The sequence below is a fragment of the Anolis sagrei genome, chromosome 4, assembly GCF_037176765.1.
Source record: "Anolis sagrei isolate rAnoSag1 chromosome 4, rAnoSag1.mat, whole genome shotgun sequence".
NCBI classification, from domain to species: Eukaryota; Metazoa; Chordata; class Lepidosauria; order Squamata; family Dactyloidae; genus Anolis; species Anolis sagrei.
In genome coordinates, this window is record NC_090024.1 from 206558298 (window position 1) to 206572343 (window position 14046).

Consider the following 14046-nt stretch of genomic DNA (forward strand, 5'->3'; position numbering starts at 1 on the left):
TCTTACAAACGTACACAAATTACAATCAACACCATAACAAAGTATAAAATAAATGAGACAATTCATCATAAGATGCAATAAAAAGACATTTAAAACATAAAATATAAGAATTAAAAACACATAATAAAACATTAAACACTTTAGCATTTATCCACTTTAAATGCTGTGATTGCCTCCTGCAGAATTCTAGGGTTTGTAGTTTAGTGAGGCCCAAGGCTTCTCTGAAGCTCCAAAAAATACAAATACAAAAATGTCTCCATTACTGTGTTTCTTTTGCAGTCTTTGATCATGGTATTTGCTCACCTGGTTCATTCTCAGCTGGAACCACTATTAGAATTCCTTTGCAGCCTACCTGGACCAACAGGCAAACCTGCTTTGGAGTTTGTAATGTCAGAGTGGATGAGTCGGCAACACTTGTTCTATGGACAATATGAAGGCAAGGTCAGGTAAGGTATTTTTAATCATAGTGTGCACCTCAAAATGTGAAAAATGCTCATTGTAATGAAAATGGTTTGATCATGGTTTTGTTTTCATCCAACCGTTAAAGCTACAAACCAGAGCCCCCCATGTTGGCATATAATGAGAAGGGCAATCTGCATTGAAGTATACAGACTTTTACATGTGAATGAGACTAGGGTTCCGATTTTCAGTGTTTGGGAAAGAAAAAGGGAGGTGGTGTTGAGTGGAAGGAAACATGCCTATTTTGAATGTGTTTGGGATGATTTGGGGACAAAAATTGCTATCACAAACATATCCAGTTTGGGGCTTGGCAACCCCTGAAGGGCTTCAGGGGTTGCAAAAGTGCCTGAATTGCCTTGTTTAGGGCTTAATGGTTGAAAAATTGTTACATTGCAATGAAGTGGTTACATAAATGTAGCATACCTTCTAAAACAGGGCATTTCTCAAAGTACCATTTCAGAAGGGAGCAGATTTAATAAGTGGTAAATACAGGCAGTCCCCAAGTTACGAACAAAATAGGTTCTGTAGGTTTGCTATTAAGCTAAATTTGTATGTAAGTCAGAACAGGTACATTTTATAAGTGTAACTCCAGAGATAGATAGATAGATAGATAGATAGAGTTAGTTGGTTAATTCTGGATAGCATGCAGGAGAGTTAATACCTCTGTGGTGTTTGTTTTGGTGTGAGATTTCACCTCACTTCCTGTGCCTATGATAATTTGATTTTGAAAAAAATGGCTTGTTGTGAAAACAAAGATTGGGGATAAAACTTCAGTAGAGACACCTTTTCTCCATGATAACTCTTTCAGGAGAGAATCCCCCTTCTGAGGGATAGATTTCTCTTACTTCCTGTTATCTCACCCCCATTCTTAACTATGAGTCAAATGTAAGTTGGATGTTTATAACTTGTGGACTGCATGTATTTCTATCCTAACTGGAGGATGTGATAATCAATTTCCAATTATATTGAATCTCTTGTCTAGGATAGATCTAAACATTCTAGTGTTTCTTGTCAAGCACCAACATCTGTTTCTGTTTGATGTGAATGGCAATCCATCCATACAGTGAAAGCCTTAGAATGTAATGATGACATTTGAATTCAAATTGTGACTTTCATCTGTTGGTTTTATTGATGAGACTGTTGGCAATTTGATGAAATGTTTTATTACAGTAATCTTGTTTATTCAACCTTCGCTAATCCAACGCAGTCTGCCTCCCGCCTGGATCCACAACTGTTTCAATACATTGCGATGTTTTGATGCTAAATTCGTGAATACAGTAATTGCTACATAATGTTACCAAGTATTGAACTCCTTTTTCTGTTGATTTGTTGTAAAACATGTTTCGATGCTTAATTTGTAAAATCACAATGTAATTTGGCATTTAATAGGCTTTTCCTTAATCCTTCCTTATTATCCAACATTTTTGCTTATCCAACATTCTGCCGGCCCGTTTATGTTGGATAAGCGAGACTACTGTACTTCAAAACCAGTACAATACTGTATATTTAAAGATACTGTAATCTGACAAATTATCTTAAACATTAAATAGAAGATTTTTTTAATTGCATTTTATCATTGTGAGTGTGAAAGAATTTTTTTTGAGATCTATAAGTAATTCCTTGCCTAAAGATCTGGAAGATATATACTATCTGATCACGTTCTTGCAGCCCTGCACATATGCTTTTTTGAGTGGCTAGGTCTTTTATAACTGGGATTAATAAATAATAATAATAATAATAATAATAATAGAAATAAAGTCTTATCTGATTATGAAGAGGTACATTATTTTTGAAATTTTAGCTCTGTAGCCCTGTGTAAACTCCTCCAGTACGGTATCAATTCAGATGACAAACGTCTTCAGGATATAAGAGTAAAAGGGGAGGAAATATTTAATATGGAAGAAGGAATACGCACACGATCAAAAGCAGCTAAAAGTAAGTTTTCAAATGTTTCCTTAGATAAAAATTAGTAAGATGAATGAATGTGTGTGTGTGTGTGTGTGTGTATATATATGAATGATGAGTTCTAATTTAGCATGTAGAAGTCCCATCAGGAAGAGTTAAACATAGTTGCTGCTAGAAGAAATGAGGAGTTGCATACCTCATGGCCTATCTCTGGATTCTAGTTCAACTAATACATAGAAAATCTTAAGACTTTTTCATATGAATAGAAAAGATGCTGAAACATTTTGCAGACTTAAAAAGCATTTCCCTTTGCCCCTCTTGCATTTGTTGTTGCAACGCATCAAGGAGGGTCTTTTTCCCTTCCCATTAGTTTTGACAGACCTACTGCCATGTAGAGTCTATTGGCACCTCAGATGTCATGACTTGAGCCGGCTCTGGTGATGGTTGCATAGAAATCTGTAGGGCTGCCCAGCAGAGGGCTCTGTCTCTGCTTCTGTATTTGCTATAGAGCAAATGAAACCATTTTCTCTATAATTAGTGTCAAATTAATTGGACTAATAAAACAGTCCTCCATTCCTGCTTTGCAAAGAAGGACTTCCTTCTTTTGCATGCTGTAGACACCATGGTGTTGATAATGTTTAGAGAGTTCCCCAATGTACAATACCATAAAATACAATACTTAAAATAGTTTGAATAATACATTATACATAATATATTTATTAAAACAACCAGTCTCAAAAATAGTTTTGGTGGGCTTGATAAAGGCAATACCATAATATGAACTTTAGAATTTATTTTATGGTCAACTCAAATAACTCTGCATTTGTATGTTTTTAATACTAGAGTTTTATAATGAGTACAGAAAGGATCCACAGTTGACTGGCTGGTGCAAATAGTCACAATTCATTGTGCTCTATATGCTTCAGCATCTTTTGTTAAATGTGTGTGTGTGTGTACTGTATATGTATATATATTTTTTCTGTATTTTATCCAGATCCTGAACGTTGGACAAACATTCCATTGTTAGTTAAGATCCTAAAGCTAATAATAAATGAACTTTCTAATGCAATGGAGGCAAATGCTACTCGACAAACAGCTGCAGAATGGAACCAAGGTACATATACTTATATTTTAGAAATCAACATGCATTTTAATATATTCCGGTATCGGGCCTAAGGTTTGTGTTCATATATTTTTAGCTTTCTTGGTATTTCCTGTTCAGGAATCTACAGTTCTGAAAACACCAATATGGACAATATGACTCCTTATTAAACTCCTACCCCTCCCCCCCCCCCCCCCCCAATCTGTGTCCTCATGGCATAACCACTTCTGTCACTTAACAGAGGAATCTACTATGTGGGAAGATCAAGAAGAGGAGGAAGAGGAGGAAGACGAAGGGTTAGCAGGACAGCTGTTGTCAGATATTCTTGCTACAAACAAGTATGGTGAGTGGAACACTTCTAAATTGGTGAATTTAGAGGAAGGGTAGTATACCTAGAAAATGGAAAAGGGTTTTAGTGTCAAATTAAATCTTGTTACATAAAGAGAAATTGTCTCTTGGAATGGAAGGAAAACAAAGCAGGTGACTAAGCTGGAAGTATTTACAGATGTTAGAATAAAAGGATCTAAATTGGGATTATCACAGACATCCTACTTTTAGACGAGCTTCAGAGAATATGCACACAAATCTTCAGAACTAGGTAACAAGAAGCTTCTTGTGGAATGCATAGAAAATGAGATGACAAACCTCAGTTAAAACTGCTGGATATTCTCTAACTGCAAAAGAAGGCTCTATTGTTGGAATAGTCCTCCAGGAGGAAAAATGTGTTTTTATATAAAGGTAGTACCTTGCGCAGTTGGTGGAGCATTAAACTTTCAGTCTGAAGTGATAGCTGCACACAGATTGATATCCAAAGTGCACTTCCACCAGCAATTTCCACCGTCATGCACCTAAAAACACTGATTTGAAGGCGAGGAAAAAATTCACTACCACAAAAGTCTGAGGTGGAAGAAAGCCCCAGTGTTATTTCCCCACATTTTTGATGGAACCCACTCTTTGCCCTTAATTTACCAGTTACAAAGATTAACCCATAAGAAGAGCTTGAAAAGTATATGGGGCAAGGAACTGGAGAAGCTTGATCTATTCACCATCCTGCTTCACCAAAGACGCTTGTATTTCTTGAAGAATTCCACTTACCTATTCTGCAGGATGTTTATCTAGAATCTTGCTTCTGCTGTGGATTCTGTAAAGGCAAGCCTGTTTAAATAACCCCATAACTCTATTATTAGAAGTATTTACATATTTAAAATGTAGCTTTCATTTTAAAGAAACAACATTATGATAGATAATATAGTAACTTCCTTTTCATTCACTTGAACTTCATTTGCTTTGTAGATGAAGATTATTATGAAGATGAGGACGAGGATGATCCTGATGCACTGAAAGATCCTCTTTATCAAATAGACCTACAGGTAGGCTGTGTTGACGCTTTCCTTACAGCCTTTAAACCGTGTTTCAAAGTCAAAACATGTTCTTTTCAGTCAGAGCCTCCAAGTGGTGAGGAATCTATGGATTGCTTCTGAGGATTATCCTTAGTGGAGGTGAGAAGTCATAGAGGTCTTTAGAGCACTTGAATGCATTCAGTAACAGAATGACAGCACAGTGTTTTGAAACTAACAAAATGCATGGTCTTTGGCTTATCTTCCATGATTCAGTACATTCAAAACTGAAACAGTCTATTAATTATTTGGCAGCAAACTCTTGATGTGTACAGGCAGTTCCTAATATGCATTGGTTGATTCATTTGTTGTGCAGGCATGTTTCCTGCAAGATCTTCTGAATATCTTAAATTTGTCATGCTATGATCACTCTATTGGGTATGTGTGTGTGTGTGTGTTAAATTAACATGGCTTTTTTCTTTCTTCTAGGCTTATCTTACAGACTTCTTACGTCAGTTTGCCCAGCAGCCTTGCTATGCAATGTTCTCAGACCATCTCAATGACAATGAAAGAAGGGTTCTTCAAACCATTGGCATATAATGGACATATAAACCTCTGTGATCATATCTGGACCTTTTTTTGTGGTTTATTTCATGTTTTGTGACTTAAACCTGAAACATTTCTAATTATTCATCAGATACTACAAATGTAATTACTCCTCCTAAGATGTAGAGGTTAAGAGAGCAACAAAGAGATGTGCGTAGAGTTTTCATACTGGATTCGCACATTGGGAACACTATTCAGATCAACTTTCCAGAAGATGATTAAAATAATGTGCCCTGCAGCCACTTTTCTTTGCTCCACTGAAAAGGCACGTCACTGACTTTTCACAGCACAGTGTATGGAATGGGAAAATTGTGGTTGTTTGTTTGGATATTTATATAAATTGGGAATTTTCCCCACTTCGCACTTAACATTACACAGGGTAAATTATACTGACCATACATATGACATCTTTTAAAAATAAAAAAACTTGAATGAAATAGAATCTTCTTACAGTGCAAGCATTTTGATTAAAACTTGCAAAAATTATATTATTCTAAACCTCTCTTTGCAGATGGAGGTAAATGGCTTTCACTTAGGCTCCTTTACTAAAACTGTTTTTGTACCCATACTAAGCAGACAAGCTACATAAAGAAGCCTCGGTTCCTGTGGTTACTGATAATTGGTTTTCCAACCAAATCTTTTTATATGAAATTCTGATTGTATTTCATTTGTCTGTTTTCTTCATAAATAGTTCAAATAGCTTCCTATACAGACGAGAAATATATAAACATCATAAACCCACAAATCAGTATTTGTATTTTATAGAGCAGTAAAATGAAACATTTACTGGCTGGCATGCAAGTAAGTACAATGATGCATTTCACAAACACCTCTTTGCCTTTTCCTCCCTTTTTGGGAAAACTGAATAAAAACTATTCAAACATACATTGTTATCTTTCTTTTTAAAGGTCTCAGAGGAGACATTTTAGGAACCTCTTATAAATACTAAATATGTTCCTTTAACACTGAGGAGCTCCAGCTTTCTCTGAACTGGAAGAAATTTCTACATATTCAGATTGCTTTCTGAGTTTGGATGATCACTTCTTGTCTTTGCATAATGTGTAGCACCTACATCAATTTGCTTATGTGCTGTGGGCTGTTGAAGGCACAAAGTAACCATTCTAAAACTCAAGTTGCATTTGAATATAATGAATGTTCTTGCAAATGAAAGGATCTAACTATGTACCTTTGGTGCCTGGTATTCCTGTCCCTTTCAAACTATGAAAGTATTTCCATTCTTTTTAATCTTGTGAGGGAAGTCAGTGATTTTATATAGTTCGTGTCACATGTCAAAGCAACATAGATGTGTCTTACAAAATCAGATATGCAAAATAAAAGAGCTCATATTTCACCAAATATAAACATGCAATAGAGGCATTTCACACATGTTGCAACTGAAGGTATGTTGGATTAGATGCTCCATGTAGTGGGATGACTGGTAGTTCTGCTTTGCATGTATTGTGCTGTACTTTATCTCAAAGTTAATACCATGTTAATACCAAAAGCCCATGAGTCATTCTAGTTCGAGCACAGCTAGGAGTTTTAACAGTCCTTTACTTTAACAGCGGACATTTATTTCAGCCCTGAATTATGGAGACCTTGGCTGCAAATTTATAGAACAGTACAAAAATAAAAAGAATAATACAGCATGAAAGGGAAGGGCCTAGAAAAACTGAAATGAAGGAGACTTGCTTTTCTTTCTTTTCTTTTTTTTTGTCGTGTCAGGAGCGACTTGGGGAAACTGCAAGTTGCTTCTGGTGTGAGAGAATTGGCTGTCTGCAAGGACATTGCCCAGGGGACGCCCAGATGATGAAGAGCCACTATGTATTTCTCTTGCCCCTCACCTATTCAGTTGGAAGAGACATACTTAGGTTACATACTTTCAAGCTCTTTGTATGTACTATATGCAGAGTGCATTTCTCTCAGCTGCAGTTGTGATTTTCCATATTTTCTTCTTAATAATTTGCAAAGATTGGTTTTATACTTGTGTTGAAACATTAGGGATTAATATTCCTGAATGTTTAAGTATTGAGATTGCCTCTTGGATTACACAGATTAATGTGCATTTGCCAGTCTCAATGGAACTATGTTCTGTCTTTGTTGCTGAGAATTGGGGAAATTATTTAAGGGGATATCCTTTAAGTAATTTTCAACTCTATCGAAATGCAAGTCAGCAGTGTTTATTATTTTCTGTGTGATAAAGTACACCAGCCTTGTTTCCCTACCACTGAGTTCATACAATTGTTATTTTAAGGCCTGCTACCATTGTGCAACATCAACTAAATGCTTATTGCATGAAACCTAGAGTAACTTACGCGCTCCCCAAAGTGCCATGATTATTCATTTCATAGAGGACTGCAAAACAGTTATGTCTTCCTTTCTGCATATTTTTTCATGGACAAAAAAAGCCAAGAAGACAGCATTGGACCAAAATTGATGAGTTGTCCATTGTACTGCAAGTAACCTGATGTAGTTTCTAGCACTCCATGATTTTAGTGCTCTTAGGAAATTGTAGATTAGACTCACGATTGTTCTCAAGTTCATTATATCCCACATTTTCTTGTGAAAGTAGCTATCTTTTAAATGTCTTTATATATGTATAATATTAGATATACATAAACTAGTGAGAAGGAAGCATTCTTATATCTGTAACTAGCCAATAGCTACATTTTGGGGTAGTGGATAACAATACTTGATGGAGTTTATAGTCCGTGTGGACCTTGGAATATTTTATAGAAATAATGATGTGATATGCTGACACCAATTAAGTTGTTCAAAAGGACACAAATAGCAATGACATATTGCAACTTATAAAGTACGTTTCTATTATCTTGCCAAAAATGTTTAGGTTGAATTCTTAAAATAGATGCCTTAATAGGTTTTTGTATAAATGGTTAGTGAAAACCACAGCCTGTGATACAATGCATTATAAAGACCAAGTATTAAACCTTTTTTCCATTTAAATAGATTCCCCTTCCGTTTCCTTCTTTTTTTCAGAATTTCTAATGTGATTTGTATTTCTCATAAGATAATTGTAAAAACCATAACTTATCCTGTGTTTGAAATGCATAAGATAAAGTACACACTCAGGAGTTTATAGCTCAGGATGGCATGTTAAAAGTTTATCTAGGGGTAGTAGAAATAACTTTTATCCCTGCCCTGTTTTATAGCTTATTAATATCCGAATGAACTTTGCATACTGCAGAAAAGACAGAAGAGTACCTCACATTTTTATTACTACTTAAATGCCTGTTACTTTAATCCCTATGCCAAATCTTGATTGAGGAATATAGAAGTAACTTTGATTTTTAATGGACTGATCTTTTTAGGGAATTGTCAGAGGTTCATACTAATGAAAAACAGATTAATTTAGATTAAATGCAATTCTAGAATCTGAATAACTATCTATAAATATTGTTTGTGTCTTCTGTGAACATAAAACTTAATAAACACTGCAAGTTAAGTAACTGTGTTCTTTATTCTAATACAAGGCGTATTTTGTTCACATGGGGATGTTTCAGTTGTACAGAACCTGCTGCCTCATTCAGAAAAAAAATGCATATGATTGACGTGGTTAGATTATGTTGCCCTGTGATGTTGATACTATAGCAACATGTATCAATTAGTTAATTTAGGTTGCCATCCCATTGGTGTGTCACTTTATAAATTAGACCACTATAATTCTGTTTATGGAATTCTGTGCATGAGTTCAATCACAACTAACATCCAATTGTGTGTGTACCTTGATTCCCGTGATGTTGTATAATCTATGGCTGATTTATTGTACACATGGAAATAGAATCTGCAGAAATACTAATACAATAAAAACAATGGAAGAGATCCTCAGAAATCAGAATTTATAGTTTATGCAATACAAAGTGGTGATGACACCGCTTTGATGGCCGAAAGTGAGGAGGAGCTGGGGAGCCTTCTAATCAAGGTGAAAGAAGAAAGCGCAAAAAAACCAAGATTATGACAACAAGAATTATTGACAACTGGGAAATAGAGGGAGAAAACGTGGAGGCAGTGACAAACTTTGTATTTCTAGGTGCAAACATTACTGCAGATGCAGACTGCGGCCAGGAAATCGGGAGATGCTTACTTCTTGGGAGGAGGGCAATGTCCAATCTCGATAAAATAGTGAAGAGTAGAGACATCACACTGGCAACGAAGAGCTGCATAGTTAAAGCAATGATATTCCCCATCATCACCTACGGATGTGAGAGCTGGACCATAGGGAAGCCTGAGCGAAGGAAGATAGATGCTTTTGAACTGTGGTGCTGGAGGAAAGTTCTGAGAGTGCCTTGGACCGCGAGAAGATCCAACCAGTCCATACTTCAGGAAATAAAGCCTGACTGCTCATTGGAGGGAAGGCAAAGATGAATTACTTTGGCCACATCATGAGAAGAAAGGAAAGCTTAGAGAAGACAATTATGCTGGGGAAAATGGAAGGAAAAGGGAAGAGGGGCGGACCAAGGGCAAGATGGATGGATGGGATCCTTGAAGTGACTGGATCGACCTTGAAGGAGCTGGGAGTGGTGATGGCCAACACCACTCCCAGCTGGTGTGGGCTGGTCCATGAGGTCACAAAGAGTCGGAAACGACTGAACAAATGAAGAACAATACCTGGGGAAGCCATTGCTATAAGTTTGAGAGCTACTGCTTTGAATGCGATTTTCCTGCTTTTTGGCAGGGGGTTGGACTGGATGTCCCACGGGGTCCCTTCCAACTCTAAGATTCTATACTAACTAAACATTTTAGAAGAATTTGGAGCCAAGCCGTGTTCAAGATGTGCAAGAGTTTGTTTTAAAAATAATGCAGTTAAGACTTCAATTTCCAGCAATGGCCAGGTATTTCCTTCCAAGTTCTACAAAAGTTGAATTGCAATACCCCTCACCATTTGTTGCGTTAACTTTTGGAAAGTCACAGACTTCTCTAATCTCTATCTAGTCTAATTTTTTAATCAAAAAGTCCTGAATATCTTGTTAATAATGCCAAAGTTTTGCTAGAAACTTTTTTGTACTCTTGATGTGTCACCTGCAATACAGCATGATAATAATTAATGTTTCCGACCGCCTACTATTCTCACAAGAATTTGCTGAAATCATTTTATTGGGGTCTACACTTAGTTGTAAGTTTAGACTCACTGAAATCAATAACAGTTTCATTGACTACAGTGGCTGTACTGTAAGTATGACTAAATTTGACCTAGCTCATTAAACTATAATAAAATGTCATCTACAGTATTGTGTCACAGGGTTTCTTTCTTCAACATTGGCAAGGCACAATAGGCAGCCATCTACACATGCCGCAAATGGTGCTGCTGCTCAGAAGTGGGGTACCAGAGTCCACACAAACAGCCATTCAGCAAGTTGAGGAACTGACAAGTCTCTGCATCGTGCAGCCACAAGCTGGTGGCTGAATGGCATCCACATGTCCTAGTGGTGCTGGAACTGGTTCAATGCCACCAGACTGCCACTCTTACCTTACTCTTGTTGATCTGGTCTTAATAGCAATCACAGAACATAAAAATGGCAGTGTTCACCACTCCGCTCCCTCTTTTCCTCCCTCCATTCTCCAATCACATCATTGTTCCAGGTGCGGAGTACCAATTATCATTTTTGTGTCCAGAAGCCACTGCAAAGGCCATAATGGCAAGGGAAGGCAATTGCCATCTCCTGTCCCTGCGACTCCCCAGCCAGAGGAAAGTGGGATGGTAATGTGAACAGCCATAGACACATTCAAATAGGAAGTGCCCCAACTGTTTACACTGGCCCATAGAGCTTCCATGAAGCATCCTGCAACTTTTTGGAAGGCGGGACAAGGCCGCATTAAGGTGAATGGACTTTATGTGTCATGTGGAGACCACAAAGACCAGTCACTTCTGGTCCAACTCACATGCTTTGTGTAGAAAAATACAACAGTTAAAAAATGAATAACAGTGTGGTAAAACAGAATAATGCTGCTCCATGTAATCATGCTGGCCACATGACCTTGGAGGTTTCCATGGACAATGCCAGCTCTTCAGCTTAGAAACTGAGATGAGCACCAACCCCCAGAGTCAGACAAGACTGGACTTAATGTCAGGGGAAACATGTACCTTAAAACACTTAAAATACAGCAAATACATTAAATACATTAAATGGCCTTTAAAATTTATATTACCTTTCCTTAAAAGCTGTTGGCAAAGGAAGCTCTTGACCTGCTTGCAGAAGGCATTCTGGTTTTTCTTGGGAGGGAATTCCACAGCCTGGGAGCAGATACTGAAAAGGCCATCTCCTGTGTTGCGTGCCCATACCTTTCATTATTATGTGTTGTGTGCAAACATATAATAAACAAATTTCATTATAAGGGGCTAGTTAATTGCCAGTTTGCTAGTAAAATTGAATTACTGTGTTGTGAACTGATACATGATTTTAAAAATGTGACACCAACATGACATGCTTGGAAAGTTCTGCTTCAGGGTCACCATAAGTTAAATGACTTTTGTTTTCTAAGGGTCAATTGATAAACTTTGTTTCCCAAACAAAATGATTGTTGAAGGGTATTGAATATGTTTGCCCAGGAATTGGCAAACTTCGGCCCTCCCTCCAGGTGTTTTGGACTCAACTCCCACAATTCCAGACAGCTTACTGGCTGGGTTGCTATAAGTTTCCTGGCTGTATGGCCATGTTCCAAACGTCTCCTGACGTCTCACCCACATCTATAGCAGGCATTCTCAGAGGTTGTGAGGTCTGTTGGAACCTAGGAAAATGAGGTTTATACTGGGTGAGGCAGCTTAACTTCCTTTTTTAAAATGTGCGTCATTCAGTCGGTTGAAGATGTAGTGGTCTCGTTCGAGAGGTGGGAGTATAAAGTTTTATCCTGGCACAGTTCAGTCACCATCATGCGTTGGAACAGTGAGGAGCGTGCTTTTGCCATGGAGGCCTACTTTTCAAGCGGATTTGGAGTGGCCAGCCCGCTCTCCAGATTAGGCCCCTTGTGATTTTTTTCTATGAGGTTTTTGAAATCCTGTGTTTATGTGAACCGTCCAAGGACCCTAGAAGATTTGAAGACCAACATTCAGAAAGAAATTGCCAACATAACGACTGCTATGCTGGCAAGAGTCATACCAAACTTCAGAAATCGGTTTACTCAGTGTATGGAGAATGGGGGACGTCACCTACCTAATTTGATCTTCAAAACTATGCAAAACAAAACTTTAGGTATGCATTATTACCTACATTATTAAAAAAATAAATTCTGATTCATACAATGGGTTTCATTAAGTTTTGAAAAAAAGGAAGTAATGTTGCCTCACTCGGTATATCTGTGGAATGTCCAGGATGGGAGAAAGAACTCTTGTCTGTTTGATGCAGATGTGAATGTTGCAATTGGCCACCTTGATTAGCATTTAATGGCCTTGCAGCTTCAAAATCTGGCTGCTTCCTGTCTGGGGAAAATCCTTTGTTGGGAGGTGATTAGCTGGCCCTGATTGTTTATTGTCTGGAATTCCCCTGTTTTTGAGTGTTGCTCTTTATTTACTGTTTTGATTTTTTTAAAATACTGGTAGCCAGATTTGGTTCATTTTCATGGTTTCTTCCTTTCTGTTGAAATTGTCCACCAGCTGTTAGAAATTGTGGGAGTTGACCTCGAAAAGTTTGCCCATGCCTGTGTTAGCCGCTCTAAGTTGCTCAATGAGGGAGAGAGGGCGGGATATAATACAAAGTAAATAAACAAATAAATCTTTCTCTCTCTCTCTCTCTCTCTATATATATATATATTTATTTATTTTATTTATTTATTATTACACTTGTATACCGCTAATATCTCAGCCTAAGTCGGCGACTCATTGCGGTTTACAACATCTAAAAACAACAATATTCAAGTTAAAAGCATAAAAACACATATAAAATACAGAATTATTGGGCCACCAATAACAATCCAAATGCATCTCGTAACTGGAATCACAATCCAAATTCGTCGTCTGTAATTACCAATCCTTAATCGTCAAAATTCGTTCGTCGGATTATCCGAATGCTTGTTCAAACATCCATGTCTTCAGTTTTTTCCGAAACGCCATCAGCGAGGGGGCTGACCTTATCTCTATAGGGAGGGTGTTCCAAAGCCGAGGGGCCACCACAGAAAAGGCCCTGTCTCTCGTTCCCGCCAGCCGCACCTGTGAAGCCGGCGGGATAGAGAGCAGGGCCTCCCCAGAAGATCTTAGGGTCCTGGCGGGCTGATAGGCTGAGATACGTTCGGATAGATAAGTTGGGCCAGAACCGTTTAGGGCTTTAAAGGCCAACGCCAGCACTTTGAATTGAGCCCGGTAGCAGATCGGCAGCCAGTGGAGCTGGTACAGCAGAGGAGTTGTGTGCTCCCTGTGCCCCGCTCCTGTTAGTATCATGGCTGCCGCCCGTTGGACTAATTGGAGCTTCCGGACTGTCTTCAAAGGCAACCCCACGTAGAGAGCGTTGCAGTAATCAAGGCGGGATGTAACCAGAGCGTGGACTACCGTGGCCAAGTCAGACTTCCCAAGGTACGGTCGCAGTTGGCGCACAAGTTTTAACTGTGCGAATGCTCCCCTGGTCACCGCCGAAACCTGGGGTTCCAGGCTCAGCGATGAGTCCAGGATCACACCCAAACTGCGAACCTGCG

General features: G+C 38.2%; 1 protein-coding gene across 2 annotated transcripts in view; it reads left to right on the top strand.

Moving 5' to 3' along the window:
* The window catches only part of IPO9 (importin 9), a 36287-nt gene extending 29993 nt beyond the window's left edge, over positions 1-6294 (top strand). For both annotated transcript variants that reach the window (XM_060772437.2, XM_060772438.2), the window contains exons 19-24: positions 280-446; positions 2261-2394; positions 3359-3478; positions 3708-3809; positions 4760-4836; positions 5293-6294. In XM_060772437.2, the coding sequence (XP_060628420.1) occupies positions 280-446; positions 2261-2394; positions 3359-3478; positions 3708-3809; positions 4760-4836; positions 5293-5403 (711 nt within the window). In that variant the 3' untranslated portion in view covers positions 5404-6294. The remainder of the gene's footprint in view (positions 1-279; positions 447-2260; positions 2395-3358; positions 3479-3707; positions 3810-4759; positions 4837-5292) is intronic.
* Positions 6295-14046: the final 7752 nt, after the last annotated feature.